At 50.0% G+C, this 23,751-nt stretch overlaps 3 protein-coding genes across 4 annotated transcripts in view; all 3 read right to left on the reverse strand.

Annotated features, from left to right (window-relative positions):
- Positions 1-4,951, reverse strand: part of lclat1 (lysocardiolipin acyltransferase 1) — a 49,699-nt gene extending 44,748 nt beyond the window's left edge. Inside the window, exon 1 of the mRNA XM_072249157.1 lies at positions 4,662-4,951. The gene's annotated coding sequence lies outside the window, so the exon portion shown is untranslated. The remainder of the gene's footprint in view (positions 1-4,661) is intronic.
- A 2,622-nt stretch (positions 4,952-7,573) lies between these two features.
- On the reverse strand, positions 7,574-13,062 carry ypel5 (yippee-like 5). 2 transcript variants are annotated; one of them, XM_072277715.1, is made up of 3 exons: positions 12,994-13,062; positions 10,949-11,123; positions 7,574-7,884 (listed from the first exon to the last, which is right to left on the reverse strand). In XM_072277715.1, exons 2-3 carry the CDS (start codon positions 11,087-11,089, stop codon positions 7,660-7,662), a joined length of 366 nt encoding a protein of 121 aa, XP_072133816.1. In that variant the 5' UTR covers positions 11,090-11,123; positions 12,994-13,062; the 3' UTR covers positions 7,574-7,659. The 2 variants fall into 2 exon arrangements, with proteins under 2 accessions (XP_072133816.1, XP_072133819.1); XM_072277718.1 differs by lacking the exon at positions 12,994-13,062 and adding an exon at positions 12,390-12,721.
- Positions 13,063-21,795: 8,733 nt separating this feature from the next.
- The window catches only part of pex6 (peroxisomal biogenesis factor 6), a 50,443-nt gene continuing 48,487 nt past the window's right edge, over positions 21,796-23,751 (reverse strand). The window contains exons 15-17 of the mRNA XM_072249178.1: positions 23,662-23,739; positions 22,437-22,576; positions 21,796-22,270 (exon numbers count right to left, since the gene is read on the reverse strand). Coding sequence (XP_072105279.1) covers positions 22,134-22,270; positions 22,437-22,576; positions 23,662-23,739 — 355 coding nt within the window. The 3' untranslated portion in view covers positions 21,796-22,133. The remainder of the gene's footprint in view (positions 22,271-22,436; positions 22,577-23,661; positions 23,740-23,751) is intronic.

The following is a 23,751-nucleotide window of genomic DNA, read 5'->3' on the forward strand; positions in this document are numbered from 1 at the left end:
TAAATCAAACAAGTTAGCAGTGCAAATATAACTGCCAAAATATTGAGTTTGGGGGAAACAAAGCGTAGAGTCTTGAGATGGTAAAGTATGAAAGTTCAGTTCATCCACGGAATAGGTGATGAGAGAGAGAGAGATAATCCAGGGTAAATGTCAAGAGGAGGCAATTACGTTGATATTCCACAGATTCCACGACAGCAATACAAAATAACAATAGTAGTAGATTTTATCTCCGAAGTTGTTCCAGTCCTCACACGAAGTATCACCGACAGTGATCTTCAATGAATATCCTTTCAACACAAGTGGTACCACCCCCGAATTCAGCTACTGCTCATTCCAAAGTGGTGGCCACAGGATACTCAAACAGAATCCACGTATGGATTATCACCAACAGTAGCTCATCACTAAGGGGACCCTCTTCAACGGAACCAACCCCAAACACACAACGTAACAGCCACTTATCCAGTTCCACGACATACGAAATAACTCCAACAGTGATTTGCCACAGGGGTGCCTTTCTTCAGTGAACTACCACACCCAAACAAGGGTAACACACAAGTGGTATTCACAAAGGTACTCCCCTCACCAGAAAACCCACTCTTGTGGATTAACTACGTGACAGTCACACCTTCGTATTCGAATGGAACTCAAACTCACCCTTACGGGCTACTTAGGAGAGAGTCCAAACAGTGACCTCTTTGACACTAGGTTCTTCTGTTTCAAACCTTCCTCTCCCCTCTTCTCTTCCTTTAAAGTCACCGAATGTGACCACAAAAAAAGGAGACCACAGGTCTGTCACTATATAACACTTGGGATATAGTACTATTGGGGACAGGTCTGTCACTGTACAAAACTGGGACACAGTATGGGGGGGACAGGTCTGTTACTGTACAACACTGGGATACCGTACAGGTGGGGCCGGGTCTGTCACTACACCACATTTCTTTCAGGTATTGAATCAGCTCCCCCCGGGAAAACTCACGCTTTATCTCCTCCACTCCTGTCCCTGACAGTGGACCCTAGACCCCAACACTTTGTGCACAAACACACTTTCCACCAGTCCTGTCTGTATGCCCTCCGCTGTTTCCTTCTCCATTCCATCCCCCTGCCCGCACCTCTCATTTCTTTATCTCCTCTGCCTGTCACTGAATGCCTCCCTTGTGAAGTACTGTCAGCTCCCACCAGCATTCCCTCTCCCCAGCCACTTGTTGTGTGCTGCAGAGATACAGCTCACCCTGCCCTCTCCAGTCACACGCACTCACACCCACTGTCCACTCTTCCGTGCACGTTCTGTTCTCAGCCTGGCTGCCGGTGTCACAGCTGGCTCACAGAGCAGCCGGGATCTCCCAGGAGCTCAGCAGCAACAATACAGGTCTCTGCAGCCACTCCGGCAAAGTGCCAAACAGTAAATGCTGGAAAAATACAGCAGTACAAGTATTCTGTAACATCTTCTGTGCACAGAAAATGATTGATGTATTATATCTAGGACCCTTTATCAGAACTGAGGAAAAGACTAATGCAGTTGCAAAGAATGTTAAGGAAAGATGGATAAGACAAAGGAAGTCTCTCTGTAGGGTGAGACCAGGGTTTTTGCTTCACTGTTGAATCCCTTACCTCTACTCTCCGCTGACCTCCTCCTGGACAAAACAGATTCCCAGTGCTTTCCTTTCACCCTACCAACCTCCACATTCAACAGATCATTCCCCACAATTTCTTCCACTTTTGCAGAGGTCACACCACCAGACATTTCCTACCCTCCCCTCTCCCTTCAGCATCTAACAGGGTCTGTTCCCTTCACACCCCCCCTGGTCTACTCTTCTGTTTCCACCTTCCTTACGGTACTTTTGCCTACAAAAGCAGGCAATGCAATACTGCCCTTTAACTTCATCCTTTCCTACGTCCTGGGAACCACAAACACTCTCTCCAAGTGAGGCCGTGATTCAGTTGCAGCAAAGGCTCAAGGACCAGAACCTAATCTTCTGCTTGGGTGTGCTACAGCCTTCTGGAGTCAGTATGAAGCATTATAACTTTTGATAAGCAACACACATCAAAGTTGCTGGTGAACACAGCAGGCCAGGCAGCTTCTCTAGGAAGAGGTACTGTCGACGTTTTGGGCCGAGACCCTTCGTCAGGACTAACTGAAAGAAGAGCTAGTAAGAGATTGTTCCGCTGAACACCTACGCTCTGTCCGCCAGAGAAAGCAGGATCTCCCAGTGGCCACACATTTTAATTCCACGTCCCATTCCCACTCTGATATAAAAGTTGCTGGTGAACGCAGCAGGCCAGGCAGCATCTCTAGGAAGAGGTGCAGTCAGTCCTGACAAAGGGTCTCGGCCTGAAACGTCGACTGCATCTCTTCCTAGAGATGCTGCCTGGCCTGCTGCGTTCACCAGCAACTTTGATGTGTGTTGCTTGAATTTCCAGCATCTGCAGAATTCCTGTTGTTCCCATTCTGATATGTCTATCCACGGCCTCCTCTACTGTAAAGATGAAGCCACACTCAGGTTGGAGGAACAACACCTTATATTCCGTCTGTGTAGCCTCCAACCTGATGGCATGAACATTGACTTCTCTAACTTCCACTAATGCCCCACCTCCCCCTCGTACCCCATCTGTTATTTATTTATATAGAAACATTCTTTCTCTCTCCCTCCTTTTTCTCCCTCTGTCCCTCTCACTATACCCCTTGCCCATCCTCTGGGTTTTCCCCCCTCCCGCTTTTCCTTCTCCCTGGGCCTCCTGTCCCATGATCCTCTCATGTCCCCTTTGCCAATCACCTGTCCAGCTCTTGGCTCCATCCCTCCGCCTCCTGTCTTCTCCTATCATTTCGGATCTCCCCCTCCCACTTTCAAATCTCTTACTCATTCTTCCTTCAGTTAGTCCTGACGAAGGGTCTCGGCCTGAAACGTCGACTGTACCTCTTCCTAGAGATGCTGCCTGGCCTGCTGTGTTCACCAGCAACTTTGATGTGTGTTGCTTGAAATTCCAACATCTGCAGATTTCCTTGTGTTTAGATAAGTCTCTTTCTCTGAGTGAGAATTCGCATTTCTGCTGTATATTACCCATTCCATTAGAAATGCCTGCCCTGGGATAATTTTCAACCTTTCCCTTCCTTGTCCTGTGTTCTACTCTCTAGTAATCCAGTAACTCTGTTGATGCCCATGGGGGATCTTGAGGTCCAAGTGCATAGCTGGCTGAAAGTGATTGCACAGCTTGATGGAGTGGCAAAGGTGGCAGAAGCCATGCTTGCCCTTATCAGTTGAGGCATCGAGCTCACGGGGAGGTAGGCTATGTTGCAGCTTTACAGAACTGGTTAGGCTACATCTGGAGTACTGTGATCAATGCTTGTCACCCCACAAAAGGAAGGCTTTGGAGAGGATACCAGAGGATGCTGCCTGGTTGAGAGGGTGTGTGCTATAAGGAGAAGGTGGACAAACTTGAGTTATTTTCTCTGGAACAACCGAGACTGAAGACAGAACCGATGGAAGTTTATAAAATAAGGAGAGGCATTAATAGACGGCCATACTAGAGAGCATGCATTTCAATTTAAGGTGAAAATGGATGTTGAAAGGAGATGTGCAAGGTAAGTGTTTTTACACAGTAGTGGGTGCCTGGTGTGGTGGTGGTGGCAGATACGTACAACAGAGGCATTTAAAAAGTTCTTCAAGAGGCACATGAACAGTGTGTAGGCAGGAAGATTAGTTTAGTTTGGTATTTAATTACTAGTTCAGCACAACATCATGGGCTGAAGGACCTGTTCTGTGTTCTATGACTAAATTACCTCTACAACCCTGGCCTCATCCTATCAGAGATGATCAGCCTGGCCCACCAGTCACATGATCTTCAGTCCCTTCCTCCCTTCTCACACCCCAGATCCTTTTGATTTGAGGACTACCCTGCCCTTCTTTGAGGAAAAGACCATAAACTATAGAAGCATATAAAGGCCATTCAGCCTGTTGAGTCTGTTCAACCATTTGATCTTGGCTGATTTTTCAATCCATTCTCCTTCCTACTTCCCATAACATTTAACCGCCTTCTCAATCATGAGCCCATCAATCTTGGTCTTAAGTAAACACAAATAACTTGTGTGTTCTGCACTTGGTGCTGACAATGTGGCCTACTCTACAAGAGTAACCAAACATAGAATGTGTTCTGCAGAACTCCCTGACACTTTAATCCTTTATCTAGTACCCAGTGTGATTTACCAATCTGTGGCCTCCTGTACTGTCACAGTGAGGTCCTACACAAAATGGAAAAACAACTCCTCACATTCTAACTTCAATACAGCAATGAATTCTGCGGTTTTAGGTAACCAACCTTGTACCACATATTTCTGCCATTGTTTTGTTCTCTCTCCTGTTGGTTAATGCCTCCCCACACACACCTTTAGCTGTTCACCAAACTAAACGACCTTCTCCGACCAGCTCCAAAGTTCGACTTTTCCTGCAACAGCCCTTCAAACACGTTTCTGCTTGCTTTCCCCTCCCCCAATACTTCCTCTACAACTTCTCATCTCTGATCGCACACCTAACTCTCTCCACAGATGCCACCTAACCTGCCAAGTATTCTCAGCATTCTCTGTCAAGTTGGATATTGGTTATAATGAGAAACAAAGTCAAATATTGAATTCCACCCCCCCCCCCCCCGCCCCACCACCTTCTCACCTGCAGTTATGCCCAGTCCAGCGCTTTCGGCTCCAACTTCCAAGTCCACTGCTTTCTTTCCAATCCAGCTGATAGCAGGTCCCCTCCCTCCAGCCCACAGTCCGCAGGGACCCGGGACTATCAAATCCTCCTGCTCCTGCCCACCCTGTCAGTCACTGGCTTTCCCTTCCACTCATTTCCAGTGACTCACGTCCTCACACTCCCCTTCCCTCACTCCCAGGGACTCCACATTCCCCTCGCTTCATTCCCAGAGATGTTCCCCTCCCCTGCTTTCACTCCCAGGTCTCCTCACACTCCCCTCTCCTCCCTCCCAGTGTCCCACAAGCTTTCCCCCTCACTGCTGACCTGCCTCCCTATGCCCGTCTTCCCCCCTCCCTCTCCCGCCGGACCGCTCCCTCACTCTTCGGTGCCGCTCGTTCAGGGTTCGACTTGGGGCGGAAGCTGCGCGCGGGGTTGCGCCGCCAAAAGCGACCGTGCGGAAACACGCCTCGGTACCAGCGGTCCGGGGGAAGGGAGAGAGCAGCGGAGCCGGACTTTTCATCTCAGCAGTGTACCGCTCCCTCAGTATGCCAGGAATGTGGCGCTCTCTCAGTACCGTCACCCTTAGAGTGCTGTGTTCCCTCAGTGCCATCCTCCAGCAGAGAGGCGCTCCCTCCTCACCGCTCCTCCAACGATGCTGCACTCCCTATTACTTTTATTGTTATGTATTACCCATAACAGCATTTATCTCCCATCCCTACTTAACCTTGAAACCTGGTGGGGGAGAGCTGCCTCCTTGACCTGCTGCTGGCGAGGGAGTTGTCGGATTTAGACAGTGTCGATGAAGGAATGGTTCCAAGTCTGAGTAGTGTGTGGGTACGAGGGAACCTCCAGATAATACATCTGTCCATATCCTTCTCAGTAGGAGAGGTACTGAGTTTGGGAGGTGCTGTTGGAGTTGATGGAGCAACATCTTGCCCCACCCTCAGTTGCATCTGCATGAGCCGCTGCCTCGTGAAGGCAACATCTTTCAAGGCCATTCGATCTTCTCGCAGCTACCATCGGGCAGAAGGTATAGAAGCCTAAAGTCCCCCATCACTAGGTTCATGAACAAGCCATTCAGTTCTTGAATCAACCAGCACAACACTATGACTACTTTTATGACTCCACACTAAAATTGATTGGTTTTTGTTTTGTTCTTCCATATAAAAATGGTGTTCTTCTTGTGAGTGCTGCTTATATGATATACACTATGATACCATTAAAATTAAGTTCATTGCACCTGTGTGCAACGAACTAGACTGTGGCAGTCAGGAAGGCTTTACAATGAGCAGTTAAAACTGCCCAACATATTACTGGCATCAGCCTACCCCCACATAGACACAGAAAGATGTCAGAAAAGGGCCAGTAACATCATCAAGGGTCCCATCAGGGAGAAGGCCATACCAGGACCACCAATCTCAAAGACAGTTACTTTCCCCAACCAACCAATATGGCTAATTGACACCTCCACCCACTAACTCCACCAATCATTTATTTCCTGCCAGTCATTTTAGAAACAGTCTAGAATTATTTATGAAAACACAATCTATGTATAAGCTACCTTCTGTATTTATATTTCTGTTTTATGTTCTTTTTGAGTTTTTTGTGCCGCATCAGATCCAGAGTAACAGTCATTTCATTCTCCTTACATTTATCTACAGGAAATTACATTAAACAATATTGAATGCACACGTGACAAACTCAACTTTGAGTAACTGCTGTGCATTTTGTAGTTGGTGCATGTATTCCAGTGGTGGCAGAGGGAGGGAGTGGCAAGACTTTGTTGAAGTGTTATTGTGTGTCAGTGATGGCAAGTATGGACCAACATTTTCCAGTTATTCATCTCAACAAATTACACAAAGGTGCAAAGTTCACTGGTGACTTTTCTCCTGAGAGAACCAGCGTCTTGCCAGATACCCCAGCCTCTGCAGCCAGCTTGTCCATAGGGCTGTGTTTTCCTGTACACCTCCCAGCCTTGTGAAGCAGAGGAGTTCTCATTCTAGTGACACAGGTGTGCCTGCCAAGGCAAGCCTCTATTGCCCAGCACTCAACACCCCTTGAACAAAGTGTCATGGACAATTTGGGGCAGGCCTGGAGTTGCAGACACTTCTTCTCATGAACCAGGTGGAATTTTAATCAAAATGCTCGCATCCTGCTCTCCACCATGGAGGCTCGCCCCAGTGAAGCCCACGGCTGACGCAGTGGGATACACACTTAGCCTATGTGTCAGCAGGTGATCACCAGATCCAGGGGTAAATGGGGGGGGGGGGGGCGGGAGGGAGGGAGGGGATGTATCCAGAGTGAATCCAAGGCAGTGAATGTTTACATTGTCAATCTCATAGGAAACAAGCAGCAAAACTGTGTTGAGCAAGTGCAGTCACAGGTTAGTGACGGCAAGCATGGACTGATGTTCTTTGTTTATTAAATTATTCTCAACACATTACACAGAGGCTATTGAGAGGACACAGTAATTATCCCCCCTCCTCCCCATCCCCCCATGCAGGGTGTCCAAGAGCTGTATGGTCTGCCTGAGACAGAACTCTTACAACCCCACCCCGCCACCTTAACCCGGGGACTGACGAGCCCCCACCTCACACCAGATCTTACCACAGTCCAGTAGCTCCTCTCCACAGAATGATGGCCTCACGCCTGCACCCCGCCCCCACCCATCCCATCCCAACCCACAGGGCAGATTTACAAGCTCAGACGAGCTGACACCCAGCATGTCACAGGCAGCAAGAAAAATATACTAAAAAAAACTTAAATAGAAGAACCGAGAGCAATACAGAGCCAAGACTGCCTACTGTAACGCTGCAAGTTTACGCAGTGTGTGCACAGAGACATTACAACACAACGTCAGGCTGGATGCCAAGCTGACACTGTACACAAAGAAGGATAACTGCTTTTTAAATAAAAAGTATTTCTTCTTTTAAGCAAGGAAACAGAAGAGAAAGGGCCATGGAAAGATTGGGTTCCTTCAGGAGGCATCAGAGGGGACGTGCTCTTCAAAACCTTCGCTCTCCCGCACCAGGGCTCTCTCCAGGATCACCCGACCCTCCTTGTAGCGCTGACTGTCCTCTGTTGCAAACTCGTAGATCCAGCCCAGTTTACTGTTGCAGTTCTTGCAGCTGACATCTCTGACCATGTGTCGTCCGGTGAGCATCACCCGGTCCTGCACCTCACTGTACTGCAGATTCACCACCTGCTCGAGACAGGACAGTCAATCAATGGGACACTGACCCCACCCACTACAACACTACCGACAGAGTCACCGACACCCGCCAGGACACCTGACTGTGGGAGAGTCAACCCCACCGACTGTGATCCCTACCCATAGGACACACTGTGGGCAGAGCCAGCATGCATCACCCCCACCCACTGGGACACTGACTGTGGACAGAGTCACCCCACCCACTGGGGCAACAACTGTGAGCAGTCACCCCCACCCACTGGGACACTGTGGACAGAGTCACCCCCACCCACTGGAGCAACAACTGTGAGCAGTCACCACCACACACTGGGACACTGTGGACAGAGTCACCCCACCCACTGGGACACTGACTGTGGAAAGAGTCACCCCCACCCACTGGGGCAACAACTGTGAAAAGTCACCCCCACCCACTGGGACACTTGACTGTGGACAGAGCCAGCATACACCAACCCAAGTGAAGGGAACACTGACAATATAGACACCTGCACTGGCAACTCTGACCCTACCCGTGACACCGAACTCACGTACCGACCCACCCATACACTGACCCTCCTGTGACCCCCACCTCACCTACCGACCCACCCACACACTGACCCTACCCGTGACACCCACCTCACCTACTGCCCCACTCACACTGACCCTACCCGTGACACCCAACTCACGTACCGACCCACCCATACACTGACCCTACCCGTGACCCCCACCTCACCTACCGACCCACCCACACTGACCTTACCCGTGACACCCACCTCACCTGACCCACCCTCACACTGACCCTACCCGAGACACCCAACTCACATCCTACCGACCCACCACACACTGACCCCACCCGTGACACCCACCTCACCTACCGACCCACCCACACCGACTCTACCCGTGACACCCATCTCACCTACCGACCCACCTTCACACTGACCCTACCCGTGACACCCAACTCACGTACCGACCCACCCATACACTGACCCTACCCGTGACCCCCACCTCACCTACCGACCCACCCACACACTGACCCTACCCGTGACACCCACCTCACCTACTGCCCCACTCACACTGACCCTACCCGTGACACCCACCTCACCTACCGACCCACCCACACTGACCCTACCCGTGACACCCACCTCACCTGACCCACCCTCACACTGACCCTGCCCGAGACACCCAACTCACATCCTACCGACCCACCACATACTGACCCCACCCGTGACACGCACCTCACCTACCGACCCACCCACACCGACTCTACCCCGTGACACCCACCTCACCTACCGACCCACCACACACTGACCCTACCCGTGACACCCACCTCACCTGACCCACCCACACTGACCCTACCCGTGACACCCACCTCACCTGACCCACCCTCACACTGACCCTACCCGAGACACCCAACTCACATCCTACCGACCCACCACACACTGACCCCACCCATGACACGCACCTCACCTACCGACCCACCCACACCGACTCTACCCGTGACACCCACCTCACCTACCGACCCACCCGCACACTGACCCTACCCGTGACACCCACCTCACCTACCGACCCACCCACACACTGACCCTACCCATGACACTCACCTCACCTACCGATCCACCCTCACACCGACCCTACCGGTGACACCCACCTCACCTGCCGACCCACCCTCACACCGACACTACCCGTGACACCCACCTCACCTACTGACCCACCCACACACCGACCCCACCCGTGACACCCACCTCACCGACCGACCCACCCACACCATGACCCTACCCGTGACACCCACCTCACCTACCGACCCACCCACACACCGACCCCACCCGTGACACCCACCTCCCCTACCGACTCACCCACACAGACCCCACCCGTGAGACCCACCTCACCTACCGACCCACCCACACTGACCCTACCCATGACACCCACCTCACCTACCGACCCACCCACCCACACACTGACCCTACCCGTGACACCCACCTCACCTACCAACCCACCACACACTGACCCTACCCTTGACACCCTCACCTACCGACCCACCACACACTGACCCTACCCGTGACACCCACCTCACCTACCGACCCACCCACACACTGACCGTACCCGTGACACCCACCTCACCTACCGACCCACCCACACCGACCCTACCCGTGACACCCAACTCAACTACCGACCCACCCTCACACTGACCCTACCCGTGACACCCACCTCATTACCGACCCACCCACACACTGACCCTACCCGTGACACCCACCTCACCTACCGACCCACCCACACACTGACCCCACCCGTGACACCCACCTCACCTACTGCCCCACCCACACTGACCCTACCCGAGACACCCAACTCACCTACCGACCGAACACACAGTAACCCCACCCGTGACACCCACCTCACCTACCGACCCACCCACACACTGATCGTACTGCCCCACTCACACCAACGCTACCTGTGACGTGACACCCACCTCACCTACCGACCCACCCAAACACTGACCCTACCCGTGACACCCATTTCACCTACCGACCCACCCACACTTACCCTACCCGTGACACCCACCTCACCTACCGACCCACCCACACTGACCCTACCCGTGACACCCACCTGACCTACCGACCCACCCCCACTGACCCTACCCGTGACACCCACCTCACCTACCCACCCACCCACACACTGACCCTACCCGTGACACCCACCTCACTACCGACACACCCTCACACTGACCCTACCCGTGACACCCACCTCACCTACCCACCCACCCTCACACCGACCCTACCCGTGACACCCACCTCACCTGCCGACCCACCCACACCATGACCCTACCCGTGACACCGACCCACCCACACACTGACCCTACCCGTGACACCCACCTCACCTACTGCCCCACTCACACTGACCCTACCCGTGACACCCACCTCACCTACCGACCGAACCTCACACTGACCCTACCCGTGACCCCCACCTCACCTACCGACCCACCCACACTGACCTCACCCACACCCACTGTGTGGAGGGACTGCTGTAACTGCAGTGCCGGGGAGCGAGGGGGGTGGGGAAGTGAACTGTTCTTGTGCCGGCTCACCTTGTTGAAGAGGAACGCTCGCCCTGTAGCGCCAGTGAAGCGTGTGGAGATGAGCTCGGAGCGGTTGGTCAGGATGGTATCACAGTTAGCGCAGGAGAAGAGGCGGGTGCCTCCAATGTGGTCCAAGAAAATTCTGCCCATGATTCCAGCACTTTGGTCAGTATCCTTATGGGATCTGCAAAGTCACAGCTAAGGTCAGCGGTGGGGTGCTCACACTAATCAACATTCAACCCCACCCTCACCCTCTTCTGCCACTCAAAACATTTGTCTTCCTTCATTTCCTGGTCCTGATCCAGGCCAAAAGCAGCTAAACAGAACTCCCTTTCTCTCGCTCCATATTCTGCCCGGCCATTTCTTACCACCTATGTGACTGGCTGATAATTGTTCGTCTAGCAATGGCCTTACGAGACTGCTTGGGCTCTATGTCAGGGGGAGGGCACAGTCAGACACAGGTCATCCTTCTAGGGGAAAGAGAGCAACAATGTCAGGCACCCAGGAAACTCCACACACAGCTCAGGAGAAATATCATGCCGCTGAGCTGAGGCTTAAGGGGACTGGAGGGAGGGAGGGAAGAAGACTCTGCGGTGGGCAGTGTACACAGACAGGGAAGGAGTGGAGAGGGTAAACAGCCAGACACCAGAGTAGCTGTGCCCAGAACAAAGCTCCTCCTATGTGCAATGAACCACGCTGCTAACTGAATTTCTCAGAGCAGAGCCTGTGAGGCAGGAAGAACAGGGAGCTCTGCTGCACCCAAACAACAGACACACACACACACACACACACACACACACACACACACACACACACACGCAGTACTGTATCACAAAAAGCAGGAAAGCATACCAAAACACCAGCAACACAGATCCAACAACACACACCATCCACATTTACAGCCCTACATAGAATAAGGACATCTGGGAGAGAGGCAAAGAGAACCCATACCCACTGTTACAGAAACATACACCACAGAAACGAACCCTTCAGCCCAGACTGTCCTCTCCCAACAGCTTCATATTCTTCTTACACCTCAGTGACCAGAACTACACAGTGATCTGACAAGAATTTTACAAAGTTAGACCATAACATCTCAACCTCTGTACAGTATTCAATTAATAAAAAGTACAGCAAAGCAGGTCCTTCAGCCTCCACGCTTAAGGCCAGTATCTCCTCTGCGTTCGTAACTGTGTTGCTTCCATCAACAAGCTTTCTTGAAAAGGGGACCATATTTATTTAAATATAGTTATTTATATATAAATACAGTTATTTAAATATAGTTATTTATATATAAATAAAGTTATTTAAAAAATCTCAGAGCCCCAAAAATTTCTTCCCTTCCGTTGTAATTTGGGATAAATTCCATTCGGTCCTGAAGATTTATTGACTTTTCAGCATGACAAAGCATTGAGTATATAATTTACCGATGCCCACACGAATCACTTACTTCCTTCACTAAATTCTCCAACTACAGTCTACGTCCTTCCACATACCAATGAAGAGTATTCAGTTGAACAGGTGAACTGCTCTTTAAGGCTCCGTTCACAGATGGCCTTTCTTGTCTCTATAGACTACTACTTTTCCCTGCTTGTTACTCTGCTCTAAATATACTTAAAAACCATTTTGGGATTACGTTAATCCCGTTTGCAAGTGATTTATCCTGATAGAGACACCGCCCTCCAACCCTTCCCAAGGCCTCGAACCCTCCTTAATCCTCATCTCAAAGCCTGTAAACTGAATACCCATCCCCCCAGCCAGGCCTCTCCGCAAGATTTACAAACATAACCCTAATTCCAAGACCCTACCCCGCTACCCCTACCCACCCCCTCACATCCTGCCCCATCTATTCGCTGACCTAACCCCTTCCTCGGACTTGTGTTCCTCGGCCTTGCCCTCCCCCACTACGCTACCCCGGTCCCTACTGACCGAGCGCCTCTCCCACTGCCCAAGCCTCTCCCCCGGGACCTGCAGCCTCCCACGACCGGGACCGGGGCCCGGACTCTCCCACTCCTTCACTCCCGGTTCAGCCCCACTCGCTCCGCCGCACTGACCGAACACCTCTCCTGGGCCGGACTGAATCTGATGTCACCACAACGACACAGCACAACACACGTGACCGGATGGGGCGGGGCAGACAGACCGGGGCAGCGAGGCTTTTGGGTGACGTGAGGGGGCGGGTCGTGTGAGTGACAGGTCGGAGGGCAGGGAAAGTGTAGGTGAGAGCAAGAGACCGATAAGTGTCCCTTAGAGACGGGGAAGGGGGCGGGTGATTGAGCGTCTTTGTCGAGGTGACGGAGAGAATGGGCGACCTACAGAAAATACTGAAGGAACTCAGAAGATCTATGGATTGGAATAAACAGTCAACATTTTCGGCCGAGAACCCTTCCTTCATCAGCTGAATCACAGGGTAATAAGACGGGAATTATCTGAGTGACAGAAAAGACAGCGGGGTTCGTCTGAGTGACAGACCAGGGGGTGGGGTTTGTCTGAGTGACAGAGCAGAGGGCGGTTTTTTTTACAAAACTATATGAAGTTTATTTACATCACATGCACAAGGTACAGATATTCAATACTTACAAGACAGTAAGTATACTCAAATTAGAATATGGTTACTACCATCTATAAAACAGTCAATACCCCTGGGTTTGTCTGAGTGACAGACCAGGGGGCGGGGTTTGTCTGAGTGACAGAGCAGGGGCGGGGTTTGTCTGAGTGACAGACCAGGGGGCGGGGTTTGTCTGAGTGACAGAGCAGAGGGCGGTTTTTTTTACAAAACTATATGAAGTTTATTTACATCACATGCACAAGGTACAGATATTCAATACTTACAAGACAGTAAGTATACTCAAATTAGAATATGGTTACTACCATCTATAAAACAGTCAATACCCCTGGGTTTGTCTGAGTGACAGACCAGGGGGCGGGGTTTGTCTGAGTGACAGAGCAGGGGCGGGGTTTGTCTGAGTGACAGACCAGGGGGCGGGGTTTGTCAGAGTTACAGACCAGGGGCGGGGTTCGTCTGAGTGACAGACCAGGGGACTAGTTCGTCTGAGTGACAGACCAGGGTACTGGTTCGTCTGAGTGACAGAGCAGGGGCGGGGTTCGTCTGAGTGACAGACCAGGGGGCGGGGTTTGTCTGAGTGATATGCCGGGTGTGTTGTTGAAGACCCCGCCTATTCTGTGGAACTTTGTAAACATTCCACAGAGGAGCCTGGATTGACCAGTGGAGAAATGAGATCAACACATTATGGAAACAACAGGAATTCTGCAGATGCTGGAAATTCAAGCAACACACATCAAAGTTGCTGGTGAACGCAGCAGGCCAGGCAGCATCTGTAGGAAGAGTCGACGTTTCAGGCCGAGACCCTTCGTCGGGACTAACTGAAGGAAGAGTTAGTAAGAGATTTGAAAGTGGGAGGGGGAGGAGGAGATCCAAAATGATAGGAGGAGGGGGAGGGATGGAGCCAGGAGCTGGACAGGTGATTGGCAAAGGGGATATGAGAGGATCATGGGACAGGAGGTCCGGGGAGAAAGACAGGGGGGGGGGAACCCAGAGGATGGGCAAGGGGTATAGTGAGAGGGACAGAGGGAGAAAAAGAAGAGTGAGAGAAAGAATGTGTGTATAAAAGTAAATAACAGATGGGGTATGAGGGGAAGGTGGGGCATGAACATTGACTTCTCTAACTTCCACTAATGCCCCACCTCCCCCTCGTACCCCATCCGTTATTTATTTATATACACACTTTCTTTCTCTCACTCTCCTTTTTCTCCCTCTGTCCCTCTCACTATACTCCTTGCCTATCCTCTGGGCCCCCCCCCCCCCGTCTTTCTCCCTGGGCCTCCTTGTCCCATGATCCTCTCATATCCCCTTTGCCAATCACCTGTCCAGCTCTTGGCTCCATCCCTCCCCCTCCTGTCTTCTCCTATCATTTTGGATCTCCCCCTCCCTCTCCCACTTTCAAATCTCTTACTAACTCTTCATTCAGTTAGGCCTGATGAAGGGTCTCAGCCTGAAACGTCGACTGTACCTCTTCCTAGAGATGCTGCCTGGCCTGCTGCGTTCACCAGCAACTTTTGATGTGTGTTGCTCAAAACATTATGGGCTGGGTGGCCTCTTCACTGCTGTACTATTTGATGTTCATTGTTAAGAGTGATCACAATGTGATTGAGTTTCAGGTTTGGAGGAGAGGAGCTCAAACTAATGTCTAAAATTTAAATAAAGCTAATTACAATGGCATGAGGATTGTGTGGGAGTTAGATCAAAGGGTCAAACAGTAGCTGCTGAGAGTGAAGGGGTATTTCATAAATCTTTGCAAAGGAACATTCCAGTGAGTCAGGAAGGTTCTCCCAGAAGGGATGCCATCTGACTGAAATAAACAACAGTGCTGTGAGCCAGTGGGTTTGGAAACCAGCAAAAGATGACCAAGGAATTTCTATCAATCTCTATCACTAGCAAATAATATATAGACAAACCATCTTCCACCAAGATATAAACAGGAAGGGAAGAAAAGTATGCATAACGATCGTGACTGATGGTTAATAATGAAAACCAGATTTATTATTCAGATTGGTTTTCACAGCTCAAGACAATAAAAACCAAAGGGATTCAATGATAGAAATTGAAGGTGTGTTAGGGTGCAATCTTGGTCACTAAGCTTCTTCACCCTCAGAGTGATCAGAGAAAGTGGTTGAAGCAGGTACATTAATAACATTGAAATTACACTTGGACAGGTACACTGACAGGAGAGGTTTAGAGAGATATAGGCCAAACACACAGAAAAAGGACTAGCTTAGTTGTGAGTTTCAGTCAGCGTGAACTACTTAGGCTTCAGCCAAGTCTCTATGCTGTATGACTCTATATGCTTGAAGAAAATGTGGAAAACTAGTGGTTGATATCATGGGATCTTCCAGGACATTGCTGCAGAGGTGGTGGTGGTGGGTATTGCTGGCTGTTACCTAAGAACTCCCTAGTTTTTCCCAGAGGAATAGAAAGTCACAAACAGAACACCACTTCTGAAGAAGAGTTGGAGAAAGCAAGAAACTAAAAACTATTAGCCCAACATCCATTATTGAGAAAATGTTAGAATCTATCGTTAATGAGTTAACAGCCGGACATTTAGAGTGTCGTAAGGCAATCAAGTAGAGTCAGCGACACACATAAAAGTTGTTGGTGAACGCAGCAGGCCAGGCAGCATCTCTAGGAAGAGGGTTACTGATGAAGGGTCTCAGCCTGAAACATCGACTGTACCTCTTCATAGAGATGCTGCCTGACCTGCTGTGTTCACCAGCAACTTTTAATTGTGTTGCTTGAAATTCCAGCATCTGCAGATTTCCTCGTGTTTGCAAGTAGAGTCAGTATAGTTTCATGAGACAGTTTGACAAATTAGCTAGATTATTTTGCTACAAACAGGGTGGATAACAGGAGACAGTAGATGTAGTTTATAGGGATGTCCAGAAGGCATTTGATAAGGTGCTACATAAAAAGTACAAAATGAGATTACTTTAGGTTAGGCTGATGTATCTGCCTGAGAAGGGGAGAGGCCATTTTAGTGAAAGCTGAGTGAAGCCTATTTCTTTTGGGAGGGAGATAAGCAGGAACACAAAGGTCTACATCACTGATAAGTAAAAGAGGTGACAATGGGAACCATTAGGACAGAGTTTAGAGTTGGGATGAGCAAACAACCACATACTCTGGGATCAGTGTCAGTAGCCCAAACATGTACTCTCACTGGGTGAAGGGACCAGATGAGCTGTGGATATGACATGATGTTCAGTGATGGCACAAGTGCAGAAAGACACACAGCTGCAGGATCAACAGTTCAGTGAGCTTTAATAAGAACTGTAGGAACCAAAGGGGAAACGCTAGACCAACAGGGCCGCTAGCTAAAACTCTCAGAGGGCGTGAGGTATGACACCACTTATCAGCTACTAACATCTCTACCCCCCACCCCCGTGTCTCCACAACAGTTAACTCCTCCATTCATGCAAAGATAAGACTAATAACCCTCTCATTACCTCTACAACTCTTAAGGACCCTCAAGAGATTGCTATACCTTTAAACAATTCCCAAAGTTTATAAGCTGGAAAACTACCCACCATGGATCAGTCTCTCAGATGAGTGATGAAATGTCTTCTAGGCAACACAACACAGAGTAGACCAGGGACCCATCCACCAAGTGGGGAGGAGGGGAAGGGCGAGGTGACTGGAGTAAGGTGGGAGATGGTAGTCACTGGTTTAAACTGCAAAACATGGAGCACTGGGTGAACTTTCATCAGAGATGGTAGGCACAGTATTTAGGAGACTCTCGATAGCCTTCTCTACTACTAATGGTCCACATAGCATTGGGCCAACTTTCAAACCATAAGACCATAAGACATAGGAGCAGAACTAGGCCATCCGGCCCATCGAGTCCGCTCTGTCATTTAATCATGGCTGATCCTTTTTTTTCCCTCCTCAACCCCACTCCCTGGCTCCCTCCCTGTAACCTTTGATGCCATGTCCAATCAAGAACCTGTCAATCTCTGCCTTAAATACACCCAACAACCTGGCCTCCACAGCTGTATGTGGCAACAAATTCAACCCTTTGGCAAAATAAATCTCTCTGCATTTGTTTTGAAAGATAGCCCTCTTGTCCTAGACTCTCCCACCATGGGAAACATCCTTTCCATGTCTTCTCTGTCTAGGCCCTTCAACATTTGAAAGGTTTAACTGAGATCCCCCCTCATCCTTCTGAATTCCAGTGAGTTCAGACCTGGAGCCATCAAACATTCCTCATATGATAACCCTTTTTTTCCTGAAACCTCCTCTGGACCTTCTCCAATGCCAGCACATCTTTTCTAAAACTGTTCACAATAGTCAAGGTGAGGTCTCATCAGTGCCTTATAAAGCCTCAGCATCACATCCTTGCTCTTGTATTCTAGACCTCTTGAAATGAGTGCTAACATGGCATTTGCCTTCCTCACCACCGACTCAACCTGCAAGTTAACCTCTGCACAAGGACTCCCAAGTCCCTTTGCATCTCAGATTTTTGGATTTTCTTCCTGTTTTGAAAATAGTCCACACATTTATTTCTACTACCAAAGTGCATGATTTTTCAAAGGAAGATCTCTAGATGCCAGCCAGATTTTCTCCCCTGGCTTGAGCAGCTTTGCCTGTCAGCAGAACCGATCAGCCTGCCCAAGAGATTGTTTCTAAGAGTGCAGCAGAGAAGCCCTGCCCCATCTCCACGTGCGCTTGTAGTGTTGAATCAACTGTTCAGCAGCAGGAACTCCCAAGTAAATCTCTTGGTCAGGGAAGAGTAGTAGCTGGAATCCCCTTTGATATTCAAAATGGGGAATGACAGTGGAGGATAACTGGAGGCTAGAAGCTCCAACTGAACACTGATTTCTAGAACTTTTGGTAATGCCACCCTACCCCTCCTTTACCATTCCCCGTCCTCTATTTGCTCCCTCACCTCATCTCCTCGCCTGCCTATTACCTCCCTCTGGTGCTCCTCCCCCCTTTTCTTTCTCCCATGGCCTTCTGTCCTCTCCTATCAGACTCCCCCTTCGCCAGCCCTGTATCTCTCACCAATCAACTTCCCAGCTCTTTACTTCACCCCTCCCCTATCACCTTGTTTCTCTCTTCCCTCTCACCACCTTTTAAATCTATTCTTCATCTTTTTTTTTCTCCAATCCTACTGAAGGGTTTCAGCCCAAAGCATCAACTGTACTCTTTCTCCATAGATGCTGCCTGGCTCCTAAGTTCCTCCAGCATTTTGTGTGTGTTGTTTGGATTTCCAGCATCTGCATATTTTCTCTTGTTAGTGATTGGGAGCTCCAGGTCATGGGTTAGGAAGAAAAAAGGCATCACAGGGTTATCTCTAGCTCCTTCTTCACTCTTTCTGTCTGGCCATTAGATTGAGAGTCGAAACCCGATGAGAGGCTGGCTCTGGTTCCCAAAAGCGAACAGAAAGTCTTCCAAAAACTGGACGTGAACTCTGGTCCTCAGTCAGACACTATGTCCTGAGGGAAGCCATGCAGCCTGAACGCGTGATAAGCCATGAGGTTGGCAGCTTTACAAACCAACAGGAGCTTGGGATGAGCAATGAAGTGGGCAGCTTTGGAAACCGGTCCACCACAACTGGAATGATGGTGTTTCCATCTGATAGAGGCAGACTGGTGATGAAATACACTGAGAGGTGGGACCAGGGGTGGTGAGGCACAGGCAGTGGGAAGAGCAGACCGGCAGGGTACTGATGTGATGTCCTGTTCTGGGGATAAGTGTGGCAGAGACAAAACCGTCAACATCCTGGGACATAGATGGCCACCAAAGTTATCTCTTTATAAATTCCAGGTTTCATTGAATTTCTGGAAGGACAAAGGATGGGAAGAGTGACCCCTCTTCAACACTCTAGGGCGCACAGTGGCAGGGGCAAACACCTGAGCCTGGATCTGACTGTTGGGCAAGCCTTACCTCTGCTTCTGTTCCCCAAATCACCAGGGCAGCGATGAAGGGTATGCTCTGGAGTGACATTGTCCTCAGTGATTTCAGACTGATGGGAGAGACCATCAGCCTTGGTACTCTTACTCCCAGGACAGTAGGTGAGGGTGGACTTGAACTGGGTGAAGAAGAGAGCCCAGTGGGCTTGACAGGAGTTAAGTCTCTTGGTGTCACGAATGCAGGGGAGGTTCTTGTGATCTGGCCACCCGAGAGAGGTGCCCTGCCCTCTCAAGCCAGTGTCACTATGCTTCCAGGGCCTCCTTGATAGCCAGAAGTTCTTGGTTTCTGACATCATAATTGTACTCTGCGGGAGCCAAGCAACAGGAAAGAAAAGCATAGGTGCAACTGGTTATCACAGCAGAGTGCTGGGAGACTACCACTTCAGTGCTGACATCCGATGCATCAACCTCAATGACAGACACGATGGGTCTGGCTGTTGCTGCACGGCGACCGGGGTGAAGCATCATTTTAGTTCTGAGAATGTTTGGTCTGCTTCACAGGTAGATAGGAATCCTGCAGAGGTCTTCTTGGTGAGTGCGTTTATAGGGGCCATGATGGAGCTGAAGTTTCTGTTGAAGTGGCAATAAAAGTTTGCAAACCCCATGAAGCACTTCATCTGTTTGAGCATAGATGGTTTGGGCACTCTCTGCCTGCCTGAGCTTTACTTGTGTCTGTTTGAGCACTGGAAAGGGTGAGGATATAGCTCAAAAACAACACCTGTTCCTCGTGGAACTCACATTTCTCCTGCTTGGTGTAAAAGTTATTCTCGAGAAGCAATCTAAGAATCCGCTGGACATGCTGGATGTGTTCCTGGCAAGAGCGGGAATAGGTAAGAATGTCATCGCAATACACAAAAACAAATTGATTCAACCTGCCCCTGTGCACATCGTAGACCAGAGCATAAAAAAGGTCTGCAGCATTGGCCAAACCGAAAGACATCACAAGGTACTCATAGTGACCAGTGGAAGTGTAGAATGCTGTCTTCCATTCGTCCTCTTCTCAGATGTGAACCAGGTTGCGAGCATTGCATAGATCTGTCTCGGAGAATATGGTTGCTCACGGAGGGCAGTGGACAGGGAGTTGGCAAATGGAATGTTATTTGGGAAAGTGACAGGTTCTCCACTCTTGGAGGAAGGATGAAGTAGCAAATTATTGTTTAAATGGAGTGAGACTACAAAATGTTGAGGTAGAGTGATCTAGGAGTCCTGGTGCATAAACACAAAGAGTTGGCATGCAGGGACAAGTGGCTGGGAAGTTTAATGGAATCTTGGCCTTTAGAGACGAGGGTGGGGAGGTTTTGGTGCAGCTTTACAAGGGCACCAGTGAGGCCACACCTGGAGGACGGTGTACAGTCATAGTATCCACACGGAGGCAGTGGGGAGCAGGTTCACTGAGTGGACTCCTGGAATGAAGGGGTTGATGCATGAGAGAGGATGAACAGGATGGGCTGAAACACAATGGAGCTTAGACAGTAGAGAGAGGATCTTACTGGAACATCAGGTTCTGAGGGGGGCTGATGGGGAGGGAGCTGAGAAGGATGCTGAATGCAAAGACCATTTGAAGCAGGTGAACTCTGTCCTGGAGAAGAGAGGCTGAGAGCAGAGGCATGGGAAATGGATGAGATGCAGTCAAGGGTTTTTTTTTTTTAAAAGAGTGGTGGAGGGAAAGCTCAGGTTCAGGGTGACATCTGCATGGTAAGTATCATCATTAAATACAGAGTAAATACACAGAGGAAGGAACTGGAAGAATTGAATAGAGTCTTTATAGGAAGCAGGGTGGGATATGCTGTCATCAAGATGGCTGTGGGCTTTTAACGGATGTTAGTAGTTCACCTCCCCAGAGGTAGAGACTGAAATCTGGAAAAGGGTAGAGCCTGGATGCCCTCCACATTTTATTAGGTTAGTGAGAGCAGGGTGGAAATTGGCAGCAAAGGTGATGGCCATGGAAAACAGTCCCAGCCTCTCTCTTAAATAACTCCACTCCCAGTAACAGCTTCCAGAATGTTCTCTGTCCCCACACCAGTTTGGTGACATTTTCCTGTACTCAGGTCACTAGAACTGCACACTGTACTCCAAATGCAGTCTCACCAGCACCCTGTACGGCTGTAACATGATGGCCCAAATCTTGAACTTGGAGATGGGATAAAGAACCCATTTCTGTGCTGGATAACTCCGCAACTGCTCTGCTTCATTCCTTGGCACCGTTGGTGTCTATCATCCGACCTCCTGGTCTCTCAGGGTGAGGGAGAGATCTTATCCTCTCTGTCTGGGATCTGAGTGGATATCTCTATTTTTGGCCCCTTATGCCACTCATGCATCCTTCATAAGTCAGATGTTATTTCTGTAAATATTTTAAACATTTATTCTGCTGTAGAAGTAAATGGCAGTGGTCACAAGAGTCACGAATAATTTTATTTACAACCAGTAGTAATATATCACTGTTACTACTTCATCGCTGGTTCTAAACCCTGGAACTCCCTCCCCACCAGCTCTGTGGCAGCACCTTCACCAGGAGTGCAGTGGCTCAGGGGTAATCAGAGATGGGTGATAAATCCGGCTTGCCAGTGATCCCCACACGTGGAGCCTGACCATAAGACATGTTCCCATGAGGGAAACAGTCTGGTTCCCCGTCCAACCATCTGAAACCCATTAACCCACAAAGGTCAACTGATCCCACTGGATGTTGTCCTGTCAGATGTCAGCACGCTGGTCACCGGGTCGATAGTCTCTGCTTTATCAGCCTGTAACGGTTCAAGTCCTGCTGCGAGACAGATGGTTGGAGGGTGCTGAGGGCTCGGTCAAAGTCCTCGGGCAACAGGGCTAGCTCCGAGTCCTCAATGTCCAGGCCTGCAACACACAGGGGGCCAGTAAATCTAGAGCGAACAACTGAGACAACGCGGGGGTGGGACAGGGGCAGTGGGAAAATAGAGAAGGAGGGAAGGGATAAACAAGGAGTAATGTGGGGGGGGGGAGAGAAAGACGGAAATGGGCGGGTAGTTGGGGATTCACAAACCTTGGTCGATGCGGATAATTTTGCGTTTGACAGCCGACATCATAGCCTCACTACAGAGGGAGTGCAGGTCGGCTCCGCTCAGCTGGGGTGGGCATCGCTCCACCACGTGGGGTAGGCTGACGGCTGCGTCCAACGTGAATCTGTCAAGGAGAGGGGAAAGAGATGAACAGCAGCACATTTGCCACCTGCCCTGCCCGATTCCCTTGATCCTGGCTCACCCCTGAACCCCCCTTCCCTTACCCTGTGCTGAGTCTGGATGATGGTGCCCCCAACTCCTCCCCATACTGCCCTCTCCAACCAATTCCACCCCAACTCTCCACTCCCAATCAGTCCGAGTCTCCAGTGGCAAAGCTGCGCTGACACTTCAGTGCAGTGCACAGATCTGGAACAATCCTGGAGCGCAAGGGACTGCAGCAACTCCTGTGCTTCAATGCGCAAGTCCGGTGTGGAGGCACTGAACTGAGAGAGATCCCCAATGCACCTCCCATGTTAAACCTGGACTTTGATAAGACACCAAAGATGCAGTGGGCAAGCCAGCTGATGGAACAAAGATCAGTAGGCTCTGGGGGATATAAAACTGAAAATATATCCTGGATTTAAAACTAGGTGAGCAAGCACTGATGTGACAGAGGGTGTATGAGGTGGACAAATGGTAGGTCACTTACTTTGATAAAGAGTAGGATGGAGTTTTGTTTCAATGGACTGTGCAGAGGCACCTGGGTGTCCATGTATACTACTCACTAAAGGGTAATGATTAGGAAAGCGAACGGTAGCGACCTGTATTGCAGAGAGATTTGACAGCATTATCAATTATATCATCTCCTGCTGTTCCTCGGGATTGAGGATGCCCAGATTGGTTTTGTTCTGGAGAAATGTATCAGGATATCTCCCGTCCCAAAGTGGAGCACTCCCTCAGCACCTCCCATCCCACAGTGCGGTGCTCCCTCAGCAATGGCCCTCCCACTATCCTCCCTATCCCAGCATGTCATTGCACTTTTCTCCTTATTTCAGACAATCCTCTGCAAATGCCACTCTCTCAAATACTCATGGGTAAAATGCATCCGAGAGATAGAGACGACACTGGAGATATCTGAAGGGCTCTTTCACATCCCTCAAGGGGAGGTGTCACTGGCCTCTAGGTGGTCCTCTACTAACCAGAGAATAGATTGCTCTGCCCCATGCTCATCTGGAGAGCACACAGTGCCAGGGCAGTCACAGTACTTACTTGCGTGTGATGGCCTGCAGCACACGAAGCTGAGACTCCCGGTCTTCATTTAGCCCTACATACAGCAGTTTGTCCAACCTGCACCAGAGA

Source organism: Mobula birostris, chromosome 2 (assembly GCF_030028105.1).
Source record: "Mobula birostris isolate sMobBir1 chromosome 2, sMobBir1.hap1, whole genome shotgun sequence".
Taxonomy (NCBI): Eukaryota; Metazoa; Chordata; class Chondrichthyes; order Myliobatiformes; family Myliobatidae; genus Mobula; species Mobula birostris.